This window comes from Coptis chinensis, chromosome 4, assembly GCF_015680905.1.
Source record: "Coptis chinensis isolate HL-2020 chromosome 4, ASM1568090v1, whole genome shotgun sequence".
NCBI classification, from domain to species: Eukaryota; Viridiplantae; Streptophyta; class Magnoliopsida; order Ranunculales; family Ranunculaceae; genus Coptis; species Coptis chinensis.
Window position 1 is genome coordinate 54671091 of NC_141459.1, and position 22175 is coordinate 54693265.

At 36.6% G+C, this 22175-nt stretch overlaps 3 protein-coding genes across 5 annotated transcripts; 2 read left to right on the forward strand and 1 right to left on the reverse strand.

Annotated features, from left to right (window-relative positions):
* Positions 1-916: 916 nt before the first annotated feature.
* On the reverse strand, positions 917-5008 carry LOC147504050 (glucose-6-phosphate/phosphate translocator 1, chloroplastic-like). Its single transcript, XM_086557142.1, has 5 exons — positions 4103-5008; positions 3765-3990; positions 3391-3613; positions 2281-2494; positions 917-1313 (listed from the first exon to the last, which is right to left on the reverse strand). The coding sequence occupies exons 1-5, from the start codon at positions 4589-4591 to the stop codon at positions 1302-1304; spliced, it is 1164 nt and encodes a 387-aa protein (XP_086413268.1). The 5' UTR covers positions 4592-5008; the 3' UTR covers positions 917-1301.
* A 4590-nt stretch (positions 5009-9598) lies between these two features.
* On the forward strand, positions 9599-16141 carry LOC147504051 (uncharacterized). Of its 3 annotated transcripts, none has more exons than XM_086557143.1 (4): positions 9599-9931; positions 10483-10634; positions 11105-11875; positions 14649-16141. In XM_086557143.1, exons 1-4 carry the CDS (start codon positions 9679-9681, stop codon positions 15990-15992), a joined length of 2520 nt encoding a protein of 839 aa, XP_086413269.1. In that variant the 5' UTR covers positions 9599-9678; the 3' UTR covers positions 15993-16141. The 3 variants fall into 3 exon arrangements, with proteins under 3 accessions (XP_086413269.1, XP_086413270.1, XP_086413271.1); XM_086557144.1 differs by lacking the exon at positions 9599-9931 and adding an exon at positions 10304-10377; XM_086557145.1 differs by lacking the exon at positions 9599-9931 and adding an exon at positions 10304-10338.
* Positions 16142-16786: 645 nt separating this feature from the next.
* Positions 16787-22175, forward strand: LOC147504052 (aspartic proteinase A1-like). The gene is made up of 13 exons (XM_086557146.1): positions 16787-17718; positions 17800-17860; positions 18142-18236; positions 18583-18695; positions 18969-19137; positions 19239-19278; positions 19393-19457; positions 20606-20719; positions 20861-20925; positions 21019-21175; positions 21264-21383; positions 21706-21794; positions 21948-22175. Exons 1-13 carry the CDS (start codon positions 17281-17283, stop codon positions 22030-22032), a joined length of 1611 nt encoding a protein of 536 aa, XP_086413272.1. The 5' UTR covers positions 16787-17280; the 3' UTR covers positions 22033-22175.

A 22175-nucleotide genomic window follows, 5' to 3' on the forward strand; every position in this document is an offset into this window, starting at 1 on the left:
ACCATTCACCTGCAAAAGGGGAATTAAAGCATAGTTAACCATATGCATATGTACGACTGTTATTACGTTTCTCCATTCATGACATTCATTTCTTTGTTGAAGTTAAATTAAGGGTGTTAATATATTCCAGTATCGCCACTAACCACCTCCATTTCAACAACCAAAAGGATGAAATTGGTAGCCTACCCATGAACAAAAGCTCACAATCCTTCTTAAATAATTAAGGAATTCGAACTCGTTTAGTGGCCATTTGACCCTTTCAAATGGACTACTAAGGAATCTGATTTTACTGGCAAATAAGAAAAACCAATGAAAATATGCGTGCTCTTCCTCTTCAAAGTTCTAACTGAAGATAGAATGAAATATATGCACTTTGAAGAAAAGTACAAAGCTTAAACTACTAAAACTAAAGGTGATTTATTGTTGTATGTTCTATTAACCTTGAAAGAATAGTGCTCTTAGAGTCTTAGAAGAGTGGTTGGAATTGTGAGTTTAAATGAACGTATGGGTGAAGATTTCTTTTTCGTATTATAACTATATCCCATGTGCATGAATTTTTATCTAGTCGCCATTAAAACCTGAGATCATAATTTTAATTTCTTCTTTAAGTGGGGAGGTGTTAATTTGGTTATTCAAAAAACAAGAGTGGTGGTAGTCATCAGGTAAAGGAGGGTGTAATAGGTAAAATGAACTTTTTGCGCTGAACTTATAATTCTCTAGAGGTGAATATATATATTAGCACCCAAAAAAAATAGCCTCTCAAAAGACTTGTATTAAAAAGCAGAGGGGCACATTGAAGTATCATGCCTTTTACAGTTGCCCCAAGGGTCGAGTTCACAAGTCACTTGGGAGTAGAAACTAGAGCCCACCACCTCAAGCGTGTGGATTAAAAACTCTCAAACAAAGACTTATATACTATTACAAACAAAATTTCCAATTTAACCAAAGATACCATCCAAATTAACAAAGACATCATCATAGAACCATAATTCGCCAATAAAAGCACTCTCACTTTGTCACCATTATTTTCTAAACAATCGTCTCTACTACAGCAGGACAACGTCCCGCACAGAACCCGGCTTAGTTCATAAACAAAAAACGACCTATAGCTGTTCTCCCGTATAACAAGATTTATTGCTGCTCATCATTCTTATTATTATATCTACAACATGAACCGCTACAGCTCTGAATGACCAAAATCAAGTAGTAATGGTCACCAAACTAATATCTCTGCCACAGCAACCTTTTTTTTTTTAATCTCCAAATTACATAACAAACAAACGATTTTCTGTCTAGGTTCTTTACTGCTTTGCCTGCAATCAACAAAACAGAATGCTTTTAAGATCACAAGAAAGAATTTGCCAGAAGAAAGAACAGATAATTTCATTTTCTATGTAAATACACGACTTGAAGATTTGCCATTTTTCTTTCATCAGATGCGCTTCGTATATCTTAAAAATTACAGACACAGTAAAGGCTGGAAAAGGGTAGTGGTTCAGACATAAGTTGGTGTAATCTTAAACGTCAAGGGCATGGACAAACTTTAATTACATTATGTCAAGGTCCCTGACAACAAATTCAAACACATTTTGTAGATTACTAGTGGCACCAATTTTATTGATTTAACTTTGATATATGATAGTGAAATGGTGTTGAGGCCACCTACCAAGACACTCCAAAGTACCAAAGCTTCACAGCACCGGTCTAAACTTTGACCTTGTTCACCAAAACTTTCCTGACTTTGCTTCTGTACCTTACAGAGCCTTCATCTTCCTAGTCTTTTTTGGCACTATATTATGGTAAGGCTGAAAAGGTGGCTTTAATGTGGCACTCACTCAATGCATCTAGACACTCAAAGGGAGACCTCTCAACCCTCAGCCTCCCTTTTATTCCTCTAAACAATACTATTTCTGAATTAGCCAATATAAACAACCCAAACACCATATCAATTGTAGCCATTTTTAGCCAGATCAGAAACCAAAGAATTATCATCTCGGCAGATAACTCAAAGATTTTAACATCCCAAAGAAGATAAAGAATTATGAAGCAATGACCAGATAAAATTGGGTTGTAAATTTGTGCAAGTTGGTAATTCAGACCTGGGTTTGATCCCCCCACCCTCAAGAAAATTAAAAAAAAAAAATTGCTGTAAACATATAGCATATTGTTTAGATGAATAGCATGAAATTATGACCACAAACAATTTGCAGAATTGCAAGGCATTTTAGTCAATTGTAGACAAATAACGACATCAAGAGGTTTTCTCAGTCATCAATTTACCTGCGAATAGAGGAAGGTTCCAAAAATTGCAATGGCAGCTCCAAGAGCGTTGACAGGTTGAACAGGTGTGCGGAAGATTATGATGGAAGAGACAATGACTGATATTCGCTTCATGGTGTTTCCGATGCTAAACGTCAAGGGGGAGATCTCATTAAGAGACATGTAGGAGACTTGATTGTACAAGTGATAAAATACACTTTGTGCTGCGACCCACCTGTTATGCATTATTCAGAACCACAAATTAAGAATAAATATTTCCTTTATAAAAGGCCAGTAACAAAAATTGCCACTACTAACAAAATGTGAAACCTAAAACATGAAATGTTTTTCTCGTCATTAAAGTCGGCCAAAGAGTGCACAAACAACATATGTACAAAAGGGGTGAAATACAGCACCAACTTACAACATTTTAAATGCTTAGTCAACCACGAGATTTCATTATGAGAATTTTATCTGGTGTTTGCTGGCATTCCTAGTCAAACAACATGCCTAAGATTTCTTGAGGACTTAAGAGACATACAATCTAATACACTTTCTTATGTACACAGTATCACCATATACCATTAAATATAGAATAATACAGCCTCCTTCCATATTTGCTATACGAATATACAAGGTATAAAATTAATTGACAAAAAGGTGCTTACCAAGTCTACCATATGATTAACTTAAAATAACCAGTAGTGCTGTAAATATTTTTATAACCATCGCCCAAGCAAAGTTGTTAAATTATGTAATTGGTTTTTAAGCACATCTACTAACAGTGGAGTTAAGTCTATCATTTCATAACGCTTTCATCAAGTCCAACACTGTTATTCCCCAAAGAAGGGAAGGCTTCCATAGTATATCTTGGGAACCAAATCAAGGAAAGACAATATACTGCTAGAAACCATGGTAACCATGATGAAAACAATCAGAACCAATCATCTTGAAATGGTAACCAAACTATTAAGGAAAAAATGTACAAACTTTGCTATTCCCATACAACATCGAGAGTCTAACCAATTGTTGAGTGTGGCACCTCATTGACATCATTAAGAAAAAATACAAAAAGTAAGTAATAGCTAGCAAACAGAACATAAAAAAGTGAGCTGTTAAATTTGTTCTTACCATATGAAATTGGGTCCAATCTCAGAGATGGCAGTTTGCCAGCCAGCTGCCCACAACTGAGGGCCCTCCACAGCAATAGCAAAGGGTGTGAGAATCAAAAGAGACAACATAGACAAACAAGCGTAGTAGTTTATCCCACCAACAGACTTCCCTTTCATTCCTCTCTTTGAAAATATGTTGCGGAATACAAACGCCAAATTCGATATCATTGCTCCCATAAACCCTATTAAACGACAAATTCCACCCAACCTCATTCAGAAAAAAACAACCATTCCACAAAGTAAAGCAAATAAATGCCCAAAATGCCCAAAATGAATCAAATCAGTATACTAATCAAATTGTACCAAAATTCTTCAAACAAATAAATAACTTACCAATCATATTGAAATTAAGTTCAGTAACAGCAGCAAGTGCGCAACCACCAATAATCGGAAGAAGCGATAGATAAACCGGTATGGGAAACGATTCACCCAACAAAAACCTTGAAACCAAAACACTGAAAGCAGGTTCACCACTCTTAATAATATGAGTAAACGATACAGCCACCTTTGACATACTCACTGTAGCTGCAACATGCCCAATTGTATGTGCAATAGCCACCTGAAAATATTACCAAAATACCCACACCATCAATAATAAGACCAACTAAAGAAACAAACAAAATCATCATAAATAACAAAAAGACTAAAACCGTAATAAATCTAGTCCTTACCGGAAACAAAGCTTTCCAGAAATCCACATCAGTTTTCGGAGCTTCAACCAGCCTCGTCACCCACGAAATCAACATCATCAACGATCCAGCCGCAAGCGAAAGAGTTGACGTAAGCCATGGGTAAGGAAAAGCGTTGAGAACTTTCTTGTTGTAGATATTAAACACAACATTTAAAGCCCACCATGTAGCAAAATATATACCAATTTTCAACTTCTGAGCTGCTTCTGCTTTTGTCTCTGCTTCACTTAAACCGATCGGTTCAGATTGATCTGCTTCGTAAGCTTTGCATTTTATCAAATCCCGGTTTCGAGATCCGAAATATTGGATAGATGAAACATACAGCGGCTTTGATGAAGCAGAGATGGTAGAGGTGGTGGTTAGACTTTTTTTTGGTTCAAATGATATGGATGATGATGATGATAATAATTTTGGCCGAAAGAGATCGGATGACGAGAGAACGGTAGCAGATTGTTTTACAGAGCAAATCATATTAACTTTTTAGAGAGAAAAAACCTGTTCAATGAGATCAGGATGATAAAACTGTAACTCAATAAACCTTGGAAACTCAGGCTACGGAAATATCAAGAATAAAAAGTAAACGGCCAGAGTTAGTGAGAAGAGTATACTAGAATAGGTGTTGTGATTTATATATTATAAAAGGAAAAAAAAAAAAAAAAAAGGATATTATAAAGGAATAAACGAATCTTGTTGATTGTTTCCTAATCGGAGAGGGAGACGATCACAACGATTGGGGGCATTGAATTTTGAGGGAGTGGAAAACTTGATTTATAAAGGCAACAGGGCGGCAGATTTACAATGTGGGTTGTTGACAAAGTGGAAAGTGTTTGGTTATTAAAGGGACCTTTTCGACTTTTTCCACAGCTGAAAGCTGTTGGTGCGCCCGTGTGGTCAGTTACGGTCGACTTTCTAATGGGTTTTATTCTTCTCAAACCCGCCCAGGTTACCCAACCACAACTCCACAAGTACAGGAAAAATCACACGCGTAAAAATAAGGGTTTCTCAGTGTTGGTCCTACTAGTATAATGCTAAGCAATGGGGGTGAGCGGACTGGGAGAGGAAGATGGAGGAGTGGAGATTTAGAGTGTCTAGAGAGGGAGAGGGAGAGGAAAAGGGAGAGGAAAAGGGACGAAGAGAAAAAACAGAAGGGAAGAGATGAGGACAGACAGACAGAAACCAACCAAGTTGGTTTTTGTCCGCATAACCCCCTTTCTCCCAAAATGTTCGCTCCGCTCACGGAATATTCTGCCACGCGATGCGTCTATTGTTTTTCACATTTATTTTATGCTATTTATTTGAAACCGAAAACAATCGGGTTAATAAAAAAATCCGATTCCAAAATTTAAATTTAAATTAAATCGATTATTAAAAATTTTAATTCCCGACCCGATTTGTTCCTCTAGATGTAAGAAGATCCCACTAACCATAGTTAACAATTCGGCGAATTATTCGTTTAATTCGGAAAACGCTTAAAAATGTTGTATTTTTCATAATACGAAATAATTCATTAATTCGGCAAGAAATCATTAATTCGTGAATTATTCGCAAATTATTCTTATCGTCACTATAAGTTTACTGAGTATGTTGTCAAATTTTATCGTTATTTTTTTATATTTTTAGCTTCCTACTATACTCGAATTACTTACGAACTCAAACTTTTGTCGTTTCCATTTTTTTAATCCGAATTGAAAAAACGAATTCTTATCGAAACTCGTTTTATTCGAATATTTTTCGTATCGAATTTTTGCCGTATTACGAATTGCTAACTATGCCACTAACCCACTAATTTAGACTAAATATGTTAAATTTGTCGGGATTTAAAAAGAAAATGTAATTTCTAAAAATTTGTCTGGAATTTATGATGAAATTGTCGAAATTTCGGATGGAATTGTCGAAAGTTCAAATGTGATAGGTTGTGGCATGGGTTGTAATAATAGTGTGAAAATTTGTTCGGAATTTTCGATGAAATTGTCGAAATTTCAGATGGCATGAGCTGTGGCATAGGTTGTAATAATAGTGTTTGGCGAGGGCAAAATCAGAAAAATGAAAAAACGACGTATGAATTCTATTGTAACTGAGGGCGCGTTCTTTAAAGGAGAGAGATTTGGTTTATTAATTTTTTGTCCAAAAAAATTTGAATATTAGGTTTTGGTCCTATTTTTAGTAGTTGACTCAATTAATTGTGGTCAATCTTTTTGTATTTTACATATGGCAATAATACCCTCGCATACCAAAATCCAGGTTAGACTTTAATACACATAATAATGTCATATTCTAGGACATGGTCTTTACTGTATTTGACATATTAGAGTTTAGTCCTACTTGACAGCCATTAGAGCTTTAAAGTAAGGTAGAGAGGTGGGGAAAATGTACCTGTGGTGCCACAAAAACATGACATACGCTCTACCTATATTTCCAAATTATGTTGTTTTTATAATTTTCGAATAGTGAGATTTGCAAATGATGAATTTGAACTCTTATATAAATCACCACCAACATTTCTAATGTTTTGGCATGCAAGGGTATTATTGTCATGTGCAAAAATACAAACAGATTGACCACAATCAACTACCAGAACTATGATAAAAAACCTAATATTCAAGCTTTTTTAGACCAAACCCTAATAAACCAACTATTATTAAGACCAAGACCTAAAAACCCCTAAAAATAAAAACCAAAAATCTCTTTTTTCTCACTCAAAACATTTATTCTCTTCCCATCCTCATTTTTTTTCGTCATAGTAAACCATTAGTTCTATTGATTTTTCATTATACAACATTAATGTTGCAGTGGTATTTCTCAGTGCAATATTAACGTTGCAGTAATATTTTTTTGTGCAACATTGATGTTGCAGTGATGAAACATTGATGTTGCAATGGTATTTCTCAGTGCAATATTGATGTTGCAGTGGTGGTTTTTTATGTTGCAACAATAGTGTCATGTTACTGTGTCAGCCAACTGTGCCAATGTAGAATTATTGCTTAGTAGCTAGGCTCAAACGCTCGAGCATATATTGCAACAAAACGACCTTAAATATTAGCAAGCCATAAGTCATTCAACATGTGTGAAACAAGTTTGATAAGTGCTTACAAAAAAAATGTCAACCAATTTTACAACCGTACCCACAAGTGCTTCAACAAACCTCTAGACTGTCTTACAAGTCACAAGCGCTTCAACATATTTCATATTAAGTGTTTGTGATTGTAAGATGGTCTCACGTCTTACAAAACTATAAGCGCTTCCGAGACAAAAGATCTATCCCACACAATCTAAGAAGTCACTGGTCTTTTACGCGTGCCTTTAATTACCAGTTCACTAACTCAGTGGTCTTTAACGATCTCCACATCATTGCTACAATTTAGATGTCTAAATATCATGTAACTTAACGTCTAACATTGTTTTGTAAGGAAGGACCTATTTATATCAAGAATAAGCCAAAAACTCCAAATTCTGATTTTAAACACAGTCTAGGCAAGTCGGATTTTGAAACCATTGATTATGACAATTTAGTTGGCTATAAATGCTAGAAAAATAACCCGATTTCCCATTTAATTATGAATAAGGACTAATTGGTGTTGACTTGACTTTTATGTTTCATTCTTTTCAATTTTACCCTTCTCTATATTTTAGAAGCAAGTACTAAAATAGACACATGATCGAGCTGGTGCGTACTTTTTCTGTTGGATTGAAGACTAAAGTTTATCAACCGATTCTTTTCAACTTTTTGTTCCAAACTTAGGGTTTTTGTTCAACTATTTTTTTCTTTAAATTCGTTTTGCTTCATTCATTCTCTTTGTTTTATTTTGTTTTTATTATTATTCATTATTTTGTTTGTTACTATTCGAAGGTTATTTTAAATGTTTCTTTTTTCATATTTCATCTCAATTATATTTAGCTTAGATTTTGTTGGTTTCGTTAAAGATTTGAGTTTTATGAGTAATTCGAAGTTGAATTTATTGATGGATATTATGAAGGTATGCATTGATAATTGTGCATATACCTTGTTGACAATAGTTTGAATATATTAGAAATAGTTTTAGTGTTTTATTTTCTTTGATCTAAACATATTTGCCTTTATGGTATGCACAAACACCTATACATACAATTTTCTTATGATGCTTATTATGCACAGACAGTTGTGCATACAATTTTGTTGTGATACTTGGTATGCACAGACACCTATACATACTATTTTCTTGTGATGTTTGGTATGCATGTCACCTATGCATACCTAAGGTGGTATGCATAGACACGTGTGCATAATTGCATACTATTTTCTTGTGATGCTTGTGATTTTCTTATGAACACTTTATTTAAATTTACATTTTGAAGTGTTTTTTAGTTTTAATTTTTTATAATTTATTCACTTGTTAGTTTTTCGTCTTCCACTTCAGTTTCTTCAATTTTCACTTTAGTTTCTTCAATTTTTGTATAATTTAAATCTCCACTGGGGGGGGGGGGTGTAAAATTACACCTCCACATAGGCGCCACCTAGGTGCCATTATGATTTTACTACTCCAATTGTAAATTATTGTAGAGTCTATAAATATCTACTCTCTATTGTTCCTAATGGAAAAGTGTAAAAACGTTCAATTTTAAACTCAGACGTCTCTTCAAATGACGTTCCTCTTTAAATTAAAGTAGGACCTCACTTCAAGTGACGTCCGAGTTTAAAATTTTAAATTGTGACTTTAGATATAGATAAGGACGACACTCCAAGTGACGTCCGAATTTGTTTTTATTTTATTCAGACGTCTAGATGGCGAGAGAAGAAATTTTCCACCCTCTCTATCAACTAATATTCTATTACTTACTGTATAACACCCCCATTAGAAAGAATTTTTGACATTTAAAATATAAAATTTCCGCTATATACGATTTACACCCCCATTGAAGTGCCCTTAATGTGTTTTACACTCTTACGTGAGGTTCCAAACCTTTTTATGTCGTACAAATAACCTATTTATTGTTAAATAGCCGAGTACCCTGCGCTTAACTGCAAAGTTCTGACCTAATCCGTAACCAAACAACCTAGAAAATATCTCATATATTGCACATATCAATTACTTATAACCCAGATCTGGAAGTCAAGAACTAGACACCTTTTCAAGCTCCTGACACAATCTCTTTCCCACGGGAGATGACCTTTCTAGTGTACCCCCCACAAGGTAAGTTGGACACTATCATTCCATCCCTTGACAGTATCATCGACCAAATAATAGACAGACTGCGAATTTGGCTTGATAAATTAATCCAAAGTTAGAACCGCACATGTGGACGGTCATGAAAAACACATCGTTTTCCACAAAACAACAATTGTTGGCATGCTTCCAAAGCCAAATGAACAACAGAAGACTCAACATCCCTGTACTAGTGTGTAACCTCGTGGAGACTAGACGTCTCACAAACCTGGGAATACGACTTTTCCTCTCAGTAGCCAAAACGAATACAACATCTAACCGGGCCGACTCTTTTCCTTCAAAAGCCCAACCCGGCCCATGCCACACCTTTTAACCTTTCAAGTTTGAAGAGAAAATCAGATCCCTTCCTGGAAGAAGATGGAATTGGAGGTAGTGGGAAGACACACGCTACTTTTCGATGATGACTCAGCATCTAGTTTTGTGAATTCAAGAAACGCACTTGTTGAATGGAACTCTCTATTAATTGACCGTTATGATGTCCGTCACCTTCTTTCTTCTCTTCCACCGCTTCTCAGACGACGTCGCAGCAGCCAATTGGCAGGGGAAGAATCTCAGATTGACCAAATTCGTTACCAAGATTTACCTACTACTACTGATGATGATATTCAAGGTTCGTTTATTTTGATTCCTAACTCAATTTAATTTTATTGTTTATTTTGTGGATATTGTTTTGAATATTATTTTGTTTGGAATTAAATTGAATCTGCTCACTGGAATGACTTAAAATTGTTAGTACCACGTGGTCTATTGCAACTTGTGTTTCTCTCTTGCTTTGAGTTTCTTATGAAAATAGAATAAGAACCAAATCAGAAAATTGTCGATCTATTTTCTTGCCTTAAAGAGTGAAGGCAACATTTTGAAAATAGTAAAGAGGAGTTCTCTGTGGATAGCCTTCCTAGAGGCTTTTACATATCTGAGGAATCTTAGTTTTGGGTTTACTGTATTTTTGTATTATCAATACGTTTTAAGTTTGCAGGCAGGATGTCTCGTATGCATTTTCTTCTCCCACAAGGACAAGTAAGACTATCTTCACCAGAAACTCAACTTCTTCTGCTGGTAGTTGCTTTAGACGATGTATTGCACCTTCTCTGGATGCTTAATGGTTACATAAGCTATACTGACTCTTATTATTATTTTGTTTCCCTAATTTTCTTTGTCCAGAAAACAGTGGGGCTGAGATAGCAGATGGTTCCACTTATTGTGCTGTTCCCTTTTCGTATGGGAACACAGATGTTTCCTTCGACTCAAAGAATTCTGAGGCTCCTAGTTTTCGTCCACCTTTCCCTGTACCTGAAAGCCTACTCCAGAGCCTTGTAAGTGGATGGTTCAATCTTATGTCATCTTTGAATATATATGTTTTTTAATATGACTTGGGTACTGTTTTAAGTATATATACATTAATACTTATATCCAATCTGGCCAAGTGATAACTGTGCAAAGCGTAGATGTAATTTCAAGGCTTACCATGTCTAAGTCCTGATGCTTGGAGCAGGAATGGAGATCTTGTAACCTATGGTAAAATTGTTTACTTTCCCTGTCATTGTGACGAGACCATGCCGGTGGGTTACATGTTCTTAATTTTATGAGCAAATGTCATCTTGATGACCGGCTGAGAACAAATGGGATGACATATTTTCAAAGACTTTTGTTTCTTGTTGTCTGAGTTTATGTGAGATTCCTTGGGTATTTTTTGAGGCTCTATGTTGATTGGCATTTGTTATTTAATTATGAAGTTCTACCAACAATGACAGGAATTTCTGTTTTCTGACTGTTGTATTTGCAGCCTCCTACTGAGAAGTTACATCAGATCATGGCAAGGACTGCTATATTTGTCAGTGAGCATGGAGGACAAGCAGAAATTGTCTTAAGGGTGAAACAGGGGGGAAACACAACATTTGGGTTCTTGATGCCTGACCATCATCTTCATGCATACTTCAGGTTCCTTGTTGATCATCCAGAAGTATTGAAGTCTGATAATGACGCTAAACCTGATGATTTCAAGAAAGTTGATCGAGAGCAGAAGCAGATAGATGTTGGAGGAGAAGCATTGTCCTTACTTGGGTCTTTATATGGGACTGGGGACGATGAGGATGGTGCAGTCCAGACTGTATCAGAAACTAAAGATATTGAACCTGGAAAAATCATTAATGCTGCTAATAGCACTCTTGAGCATGGATCAGAACAGGCAGTACCTTCTGCATATAGATTTGGGTTAGACCTTACGGTTCCCGGGCACCCTATTCTGGTTGCGAAAGAAAAGTCTAAGAAAGTCCACACTGTGAGTGCAATTGCTTCTAGTACTTCATTTGACCAGAAAAAAGAAGGCAATTTGTTGGATTCACTCGGAAGCTCATTAGAGAAACCTTTACTTTTGGAGCCTCCATCAGAAATGAAGAGGATGATGGATAAAATTGTTGAATTTGTTATGAAAAATGGGAAAGAATTTGAAGCAGTGCTGATAGAACAAGACCGCATAAATGGAAGATTTCCGTTTCTTCTTTCATCCAACCAATATCACCCATATTATCTCAATATTCTGCAAAAAGCACAAGAGGTATGTTGTCTTGCATCCTTCATACTTTAATATTTTGATACACCCTTGACATTCTGGATGCATTAGGACACTAGGTGGTGTAAGGCAAGTTGTGTATCGGATACTGTGAACTTTCACTTGCAAGGATTGATATGCCATAAATTGTGTTGCATGGGTATGCCTATATTTTCGTCATGTCGCGTTTCGTGTCGTACCGACACCGACACCGATTTGACACAGATTTGTGGTCGAACTTGAGAGAGAATAAAAGTAGAGAAAAGAGAGAACAGAAGTGGAGAAGAGAGATCAGATCGAACTAGAGAGAGAGAGAGGCAGAACTGTTGGAGAAGAAGACGGAGAAGACTAGGGATTGTTTTGTTTTCGGGCTTTTTTAATTGGTATTTGGGCTTGTAATTTAAATGTTTAATTGGGCCTTTATATTTCTTTTTATTTGGACTGCAAATTGGGCCAAAAAACTTAGAACATTGTTTTAACTTTTAAACTATGCAACAATTACAAACCGGGCCTTCTTTATTGGGCCTATTTTAAAAGGTTTATAACTAACCCATGGTTTTAAAATGGACCAGTTATGCTTTTAGAGTATACTTGTTAAGACTATGCTTTTTAAATAAGGATTGAAATAATTATTTTTTGAGGATGGAAATAATTATTTTTAATAAAAAAAAAAATAATAATAAAATATCAGCCGTGTCCCCGTGTCTTGATATTTAGAGCTTGCCGTGTCCAAATTGCCGTACTCGTGTCCAAATCGGACACTCGTACCTGTACCCATGCAACACAGGCCATAAACTAAGTTGTATAATAAGTGTTGATGTTTTTGTTATTTAGGCTGTAAAATATTAGGAGGAGCATGCTTCATTGTGCTAAACTAGTGTTGTTTGCTATTATCCTATATTTTGTTTGTTGTCCCCTGGATTTGTAGGGAGCACAACCACTACTATAAGGATGCTTTCCTGTGTGTGATACATTAGACACCAGAGTGCTCAGACAAGTGTGTGACGACTTAATTAAGTGTGGCAACTGTATAGATTAGGTGGACACTCTTGATAATTGATACACGGTTTGGGTACGACATAGGCATGGTCAAGATACTCCTTTAATAAGAGTTAACATAAAAAATTGTAGATAAAAAACTAAAAGCACATGGAGTATAGGTGTTGCACTCACTATAGGTGCAAGTGCTCAGCATGATGAACTTTTCAATAACTTAATAGAAACTTTTGTAAATTTTATTTGTTTGTGTGAATCGAACAAACACAGGACAAAGGAAGATCTGAAGCTTGAAGGTTTCCAATTTTAAGGCATTACTTTGTATGGTGGAGAGGAGGAGGATATATGGACTTGTTGTAGTTTCTAATTTGGGACATTTTTATTTAGTCACTAGTAGTAACGGCTAGTGCGCCCCAAAGACGATGCCTTGGACAGTGGTAGAGCCAGGAATTTATCTTAGGCAGGGCACACTCAGAAAACTGCAACTCTTTGATTTTTTAGTTTTTTAGTTTTTAGTTCACAACAAAGTCATATTAGAGTTTTAGTTTCTCCTATATGGTGCAAGTCCCCTTGATTGTTTAAGGGAGTCAGGAAAACAGGGGGGGGGAGGGGAATATGTAAAAGATTGTCATAGGAATAGTACACCATGCTTAAAAGTGGTTGTGTAAGGCCATGCACATTGCAATAACAATATACATATTGAAGCTTAGCTATTGAAGCCTCCTACATTGGCTCTGGTCTGCCGCTCCGCCCGTAATTATGAACCCAATTATTTTTTCCCTTATCCAACACTTGAAGCATCTCATTGAATTATTTTCATGTATTTGGATTGATTGACTATCTTCATTCAAGAAACTGTTTCAAGTTTATTATATGATTAACGTAAGCCAAAAGGTTTGATTCAAGTAAGTTAGTTTATTTCTGGTCTGCTCCCACCGTAATTATGAACCCAATTATTTTTTTGATTATCCAACACTTGAAGCATCTCATTGAATTATTTTCATGTATTTGGATTGATTGACTATCTTCAAAAGGTTTGATTAGAAAAAAAAAGGTTTGATTAGAAAAAAAGAAGAGCGAAGTGAAATTAATAAGTTAGTTATCTTCTTGCTTTGAGACAGAGCTTAATGAGTAAGAAAGAGCTTACTAGCTTCCAGGTGTCAATATTAGAACGTAACTTAGGAGATTGTGTTTTATCTATAGATGATGAATTTATATGTGAAGTTTTATTTATAGCCGATGAATATGTATTATTATATTTGAAGGTATGACAGTTTATGATAAATAGTTCATACTGACTTGAATGAAGATGAATGAGTTTTATATGGATGCTTTGGATATTTGTTACTCTAAGCTTTATGCACTCTGCTCTCCATTCCCATGACTAATACAGAGTAATGCTCATGAAGTAATGGTTGGGGAGAGTGTTTTCACCTAACTACAAAGGTTATTTCCTAATATGTAAAACTTTTTCCCCCTAAGTCTTTAATTCCTCTTTTCCCATGCGGGTCCCAAGGCTTGACTAGTAGGCCACTAGACACTTAATTACTTTTCTACTATACCGTAATGTCATTCTTTTCTCCTGCTTGTCATCTTGTTCACATGTCACAATAGTGAGGACCTAATTTACTCCCATTGTTGTTTTATATATTTTTTTATGTGACAAACTAGAAATGGCGAGGCTTTTTTATTTTATTTTATTTTTTTATTTGTTGGTTGTTGTTGTTGCTGTTGTTTTGTATCTTATTATAGTCTTCATTTTGATATTTTTGTATTTTTGCAGTCAAAGTGGGGGAGTGGAAGTGGTAGGAGAACGTCAGTCCTTAAAGACAGTGAAACTTTATCAAACGGATCTGCCAGTCAGGATTTCCCATACGATTGTGAGCGGAAAGAGAAGTTTAAGATGGTTATTAGTGGTGTAAAGAAGGATACACAAGAGCCACCACCAAAACCCTCTCAACAACAACGTGGAGTGAGTGTTGATGCAGCTGCAGCAATTCTTCAGGCAGCGACAAGAGGCGTGAGAAACCCCAAAAATGAAAGTGCAATGAAAACATTGGATGATTCAGTCCAGAGCATTAGCAGTGAGGGACGCACTTCAAGTCTTTCCGATCTCTCCTATACCTCCCAAATTCGTAGTTCTAACTCGAAGTCTGTATCAAAGGATGATGCCATTGTTTCTGTTGAGTTGTCTAGGTCGATCGGTGAGTCAAAAAGCTCTTGTGGAATCAGGGACTTAGCAGTTGCTAAGGCAGCAAAGACAACAGCTCTTGCTACAGCCAGTGAGGCTGACTCCTCCGAAGCATGCTTAACAATAGAGAAGAAGCGAAAGGCAGAGAGATTGAAACGGGCAAAGATGTTTGTAGCAATGGTAAAGAGTGGTGTAGAACCTCGAGTTGATGATTTATTACCCCACCTATCAGCCGGATTGCCAGTTTCTGGTTGCAAGGCTGAAACAAATGATGGCTCTCTTCAGGTTCTTCATTCCTCTGATATTTATGCTGGGAGTGTTGATATCTTGTGTAGAGAAAGGGAAGGTAGTTCTGTTCCGGTGAATGTGGATGCTACCTCCGATCAAATGGAAAAGTACAAAAAAGTAGACTCCCAGGATGTTAACCATGGAAAAAGGTCAAGGAGAAAGCACCATTCAAGATCTAGGGTCGAAGACTATGAAGATGAAGAAGAAGAAGAAGAAGAAAGGAGTCGTAAGAAACATCACTCTCATCATTTGTCACATCATAGCAAAGACCAGCATAAGCATAGAAGAGGGCATTCCTATTCCAAGGACAGGGAATCCCGACATAGTCACAAATACGATAACTCTTCTGACGATGAGCAAATCCACACACATCACTCGCACAAGCGTATGGTATCCCATTCCAAAAGAAAAGTCGAATCAGAGGATGAGAATAGTGGAAAACTTCCCCTTGAATCAAACACAGTTGGGTCTGGTAAAATTGATAGTAGAGAAGCTTCTTTGGATTTGATTAATGATCGATGGGAAGTTTCAACCCCATTAGTCGATCGACCATCGGCCCCATTAGTCGATGATGGACCATCGGATGATATAAAGGTACCCCATGAGCTCAGAGCAAAAGTTCGTGCCATGTTGATGGAAACAATGTGAAATCACGTTTCTTGGATCTTACTGTAATCAACTAATACACAGTCGTTCTCTCTCTCTCTTGCGCAGGCACATTTGAAGTTTGGAGTAAACAAATCAAATATTGTAGTGTCCTGTTAAGCTTGTCTGCAATCAAATGAACACTTCAATTTTGTTCGTGTGTTTGGTTATGCGTAGGGATAATTTGACTTGGCATTTTACATTCCTAGTTCTGAAAGAAAATTAAGGCAAGAAAATTTACTAATACTAAACTTCTTGAGTATCACTTGGGTGTTTGATAATTGAACCTTTACGTTTCAGGATCAAAGTTTTCCACGAAATAATAATTGGTGTGTTTAGTGACTAGAAAATTATGGAGTTCCTATAATTTTGGCATTTTCTTGGAATGTTTATCTTCAACATCTAATAGATTCTTGGCTCTTATCTTGGAATGTTGATCTTCCACAGAATCTAACACGCATTTTCACATCTCAGTCTTACGCTACCAGTCTACCACCCTTAATCTTGGAATGTTGATCTTCCACAGAATCTAACACGCATTTTCACATCTCAGTCTCACACTACCACCCTTACCACTAGACCACCCCACCATTAGCACTACTGCCCGGCACCACCACTGCTTGGCTTTTGCTTATTGATAGATGATTATTTGTTCTTTTACTTATTTGGAGAAATAAGATCACTTTAGGCGTGTATAGTTGCTTGTGGGCACAATCCAAGAGTATATTTGCAAATAATTATTATGTGCGGAAACCTGCCATAACCTTTCAAAACAACAAAAAAACCGAAAAAGAGAAACAAATCCAAAATCTTCCCAAAATAGCAGAGAGGGATGGACAAAGCAAAGGAGGGATCAGGGATGTGTAGCGTGAGAGGCAACTTAAAAGCAACCCAAATATCTGCTTTGCTTTGTCTGCACGCACGTACTCATTCTGTTGCAACACTATTATCCATATCGTTATCGCAACATCCCATATAACCCCACCACACAACTTGCAAATTTGATGTTCACATTCACAAACAACTCAAATGTAGTCCTTCAAGTTTTGACAAATAAGTATTTCCATCTTAAACTGCTGTCTACTAGTACACCAAAACATAGTTCTTTCCTCTGCTTGCACGAAAACAAGAAAATCGTGAAGTGAAGCTACTTCCAAACCATCATTATTAACGGTCACAATTAAAGTGGTTATGAGATCGAGACCATCCACATTATTTGATACAAAGCCACGTGTCGGAAAATTTGTAACAAAGGTGGCAAGTTCAGTTTTTTTCTCTCTCACACACCCACATGCACAGTGACTGGCTTTCTGTTTGCTCTTTCCTATATATAAGCAACCACCTTTCTTTCTTTCTCCTCATTTCACTACTCACAAACTTAATAATTGTAAACATGGCAACCATTGTCTTGTTTATTTTCCTTTCATCACTTTTGTTTTCTCCAGTTTATTCCACCACCTCAAATGATGATGCGTTGGTTAGAATAACACTGAAGAAGAGGACTTTGGATACGGATAATCAGCGCGTCGCGCGTCTTGAGTCCCAAGAACGTGCTTCTTTACGGATGAAGTACTCCGGTGCGAATAGCGATATTGTTGGACTTAAGAATTATATGGATGCTCAATACTATGGTGAGATTGGTGTTGGCACCCCTCCTCAAAAGTTCACTGTCATTTTTGACACTGGTAGTTCTAATCTCTGGGTGCCTTCTTCAAAGTGCTACTTGTCTGTAAGTTTTGATATTAAACTGTTTCTCTTTAGTGGAAGTTTTTGGATAGAGTATCATTATGATGTTATTGCGTTTTGGCAGGTGGCTTGTTTTTTCCATTCCAAGTACAAGGCAAGTCAATCAAGTACCTACAAGCAAAATGGTTGGTACATTTACTTTCGCATTTCTCTCTTCTTTTCAATTGTTAATTTTTTGGATGCGAGTAACTGGGGTGTTATGCTTTGGAAAAATTTATATATGCTTGTAAATTATGGGTCTTTAGTTGCTTTTTGACAATGATAATAGGACAGCACCTTGAAGAAGTACTCTACTCTCTTCCTTCATATATTATCATGCCTTGGGAAGATTTTTCTCTTTGGCTGTGCAATTAGAAAGTTTGTTTACAAAGCTCTGTTTGAAGATGCACTTTTATCCACTATGCAGGAAAACCGGCTGAAATTCACTACGGGAGTGGATCTATAGCTGGTTATTTTAGCGAAGACGATGTTACAGTTGGGGACATCGTCGTCAAGCAGCAGGTAAATTCCAGGAAATATGAATACTACTAGAAACTGCATAGGTGGTGATCGACGTTAGGTTGCACCAATGGGCATTAAAATTTGAGAGATGGGGAAAAGAAGATTTACGGATGGAAGATAATTACTTGATTTGGGATGAGAGAAAGAGTGTGCGAGTGGGGAGTTTTGATTGTGAGAATCAGAGAGTCCATGTGCCTGGAAAAGAGTAGAGAACGAGGGGAAGGAGAAAGGTTGGGAGGAAACGGATATCCCAATTCCCAAGAGACCTCCTAACGTTGGACCCTAAATGTACTCATTCTTCTGATATTGATGTATAGTGCTTGTACTGATTGGTAATATTCTTCAGGAGTTTATTGAGGCAACTTCGGAGCCTGGCGTAACATTCATGGCGGCTAAGTTTGATGGCATACTTGGGCTTGGATTCCAGGAAATATCAGTTGGAAAAGCTGTCCCCGTGTGGTTAGATTGTTTCTTTTTACTAATAATTTATCCCGTGAAGATACTGATCTAGGAATTGAAGTACAAAACTTTTGGAGGCTTAAGAATGCCACCTTGTAGGATGTAGGAGAAAAGCTAATACTAATCTAGGAATTGAAGATACTAATAATTTCTTTTTACTAACTATTTTCTTTGATCTGCAAATAAAGCTAGTTCAGTTTTAGATAAGCAGGATGTAGGAGAAAAGCATTCCTTTGGTTGTCAATATGAGCTGACTAAGTTACATTGTGGCAGGTACAACATGCTCACTCAAGGTCATATTAAAGAACCTGCTTTCTCATTTTGGCTGAACAGAAATGCACAAGAAGAAGAAGGGGGTGAAATTGTGTTTGGAGGATCTGACCCCAATCATTACAAGGGAAAGCACACATATGTTCCAGTCACCCAGAAAGGCTACTGGCAGGCACGTCATACTTCACTGACTAAGCTTTGTGATATGCCATTAGTTTGTTATCTGTCATTTATCTTCTTTTACTAATTTTCATATGATTTTTCTCATCTTAGTTTGACATGGGTGATGTTCTTATTGGTGGAAAAACAACTGGTAACTATAATTTTTTTTTCGTGTTGCTGTTTCAAGTAAATTAAATTGAGTATGTTATTGCTATGGATTCCTAACTTCAGTTGTTTTTTCTTTTTTCTTTTTCGTTTTTTTCAGGTTATTGTGGTGGTGGTTGTGCAGCAATTGCGGATTCAGGAACTTCTCTGTTGGCAGGTCCTACGGTATGTATCAGCCGTTTATATTTACCAATGCAGATGCTTCTTTTTTTCTCTTTTGTTAATCATCTCCAATATATTTGAGATGCATGAATGGCGTCCTGCTTTCAGAAAACTGCCCAGTGAAACGTTATCCATCTTATTCTGGATTGTTTTTGTCATTTCCATATTTTCCATTCTAATAGCAGTTTTTTCCCCTAGTATGGTTTTGGAGGTTTTATTAACAGCCTTATATAATGTTCTTTTAAACTTTGGAGCATCAAACTCAAACCCAATAGAAGCTGTCTGGATTCATACTTATTAATGCTACACATACATTAAACCCTTGTTGTGGGACTACTATCTTAACACCCCCTCTTGGTATGGTTTGTGATCATCTGTTTATTTTGTTCATGCTGCGGAAATGAGCCCATGGATGGCGTTCATTACCGTGGCAAATTTGGAAATCATATTCTGGAAACTATTATGACATGAAGTTGTGAATTGTTTTCTCATTATCCTTTTCGCATAATGTTTGTGCTGAACATTTTTTGGCAGTGAGATAATTACTCAGTTGAGGTAAGCTTCTATTTGAGGTCATCTTCTGTCTTTTGATTTTTACTGGTGCAAATATAGTTCACGTTCGGTAATTTACTTAATGTCAAGTTGATGATCTCATAGTAGAGAATCTTCAGTCCTTACGCTTGTTTGAATCTAATTTTAGATACTGTGTTTAGTCATGCATTCTCACTGATTTACCTGAACATTTATATGGTCCTTCATCATGGTAGACTTCTATCTCGGATACTTAGTAGGTGTCTCCAGATCAAATTCTTCATTATAATTCTGGGTGCTTTTAAGAACATTTGTTTCCTCTGTCCATATCTGACTCTCAACCATTTATTGTCCTTGTGGTTAGTTTGGGTCCATTTTTTCTACAGTATAAACATGTTCATCTTTTTTATTTCCGACATACTGATCCTATATAGAGATTTTGGATGCTAAGTACTTTGTGGGATTAAGCGTAGCAAAATATGTTTTTTTTTTGTCCTCGAGAGAGATGGATCACTCATGGCTACTTTTGCAACATCAGTTTTTGTACTGGCATTGAGGTGGTGCCTGGATTGACTTGGCAATTTGATTTCTTGTTTTTATATTGGATTATCTTTTTCCAGGCCATAATAACTGAAATCAATCACGCCATTGGAGCTGCTGGGGTTCTCAGCCTGGAATGCAAGGCAGTAGTTTCACAATATGGGGAAGTAATAATGGACTTGTTGTTAAATGAGGTATACACTCCCCCCTTGTCGACAACCAGTGAACATTGATGTTCCATGATGTCCCATACATATTAGTGATCTTTGTTTTTGTTATAAGTAATCATGGGAGGTGCTATGAAGTCTTAAAGTTGAAGTTGCAATCTTTTGCAGGTGCAACCTAAAAAAGTCTGCTCCAAGATTGGTTTGTGTACATTTGATGGAGCTCGAGATGTTAGGTTAGACTTTTTGACGATGTTTATTAAATTTGTTGTGAATTGGTTAATTGATTAGACGATCAACTAATCGAGGTTTTAGTATATCCTTTATAGTGCTGGCATCAAAAGTGTGGTGGACGAGAATGGTGAAGGATTATCTGGTGGTCTAAATGATGCCATGTGCTCTGCTTGTGAGATGACAGTTGTATGGATGAAAAATCAACTTAGTCAGAATCAGACACAAGATCGTGCATTTAGCTACGTCAATGAGGTGAATCTTCCTTAGAACCTAAATCTTTCCAATGAGCTTCTCTTACCACAATTCACATTGTTGCTTATATCCTTACTGTTGATTGCAGCTTTGTGAGAAACTGCCTAATCCAATGGGAGAATCAGCTGTTGACTGCAACCGTCTTCCTACTATGCCTAAAGTTTCTTTCACCATTTCTTCCAAATTGTTTGAACTCGAACCACATGAGGTGTGATAATTACCACACATTTTTCTCAGATTTATTTTGCATTAGTTCTTTTTCTTATGCATATATCCTGTACTGAGCACTGCACTGTCCCCTAGCATTTCCAATTTAGCTCCCCGGATACAAATGAATACCTTTTATCCTTTTTGTTATCAATCTAATTTTAAATTATATCTGTTTTAGTTCACATTGCACTGATGAACTTTCCATGAATGTTGTCTTTCATTGACTTTGTGGACTTCGTTTGGATGTTGATGCTCTCTTATTGTCTTCTGCATTTCTTTTATGACACTGATACTACACACGTCTTTTATTTGCATATCAGTATGTGCTAAAGGTGGGAGAAGGGTCCGCTGCTCAGTGTATTAGCGGATTCATGGCTATGGATGTACCTCGTCCACGTGGTCCTCTCTGGTAGTGTTTCCCGTGCATGCTATTTAGCTTGGTTGTTTATTTTGAATTAGGTTAGGGTGCTGTATAGCCCCTCATATTCCTGTTGCAATAACATAGTTGGTCAGAACAGGGTCATTGCAATTAAAAGGTAACAACGATGATTATTTGTTGCAGGATATTGGGAGATATCTTCATGGGTCGATATCACACGGTCTTTGACTTCGGCGGCCAAAGAGTTGGGTTTGCGGAAGCAGCATAAATGCAGCGACTTGTGTATGGGGTTTTAACACCCCTTTTGTTCATAGCTGTCGTTGTCTTTTCGCTTAAAGAATCGCTTAATATAAACTTTGGTAATGTAAATTATCGTCTGATGTTATATAAACAAATAATCATGGTTGTACT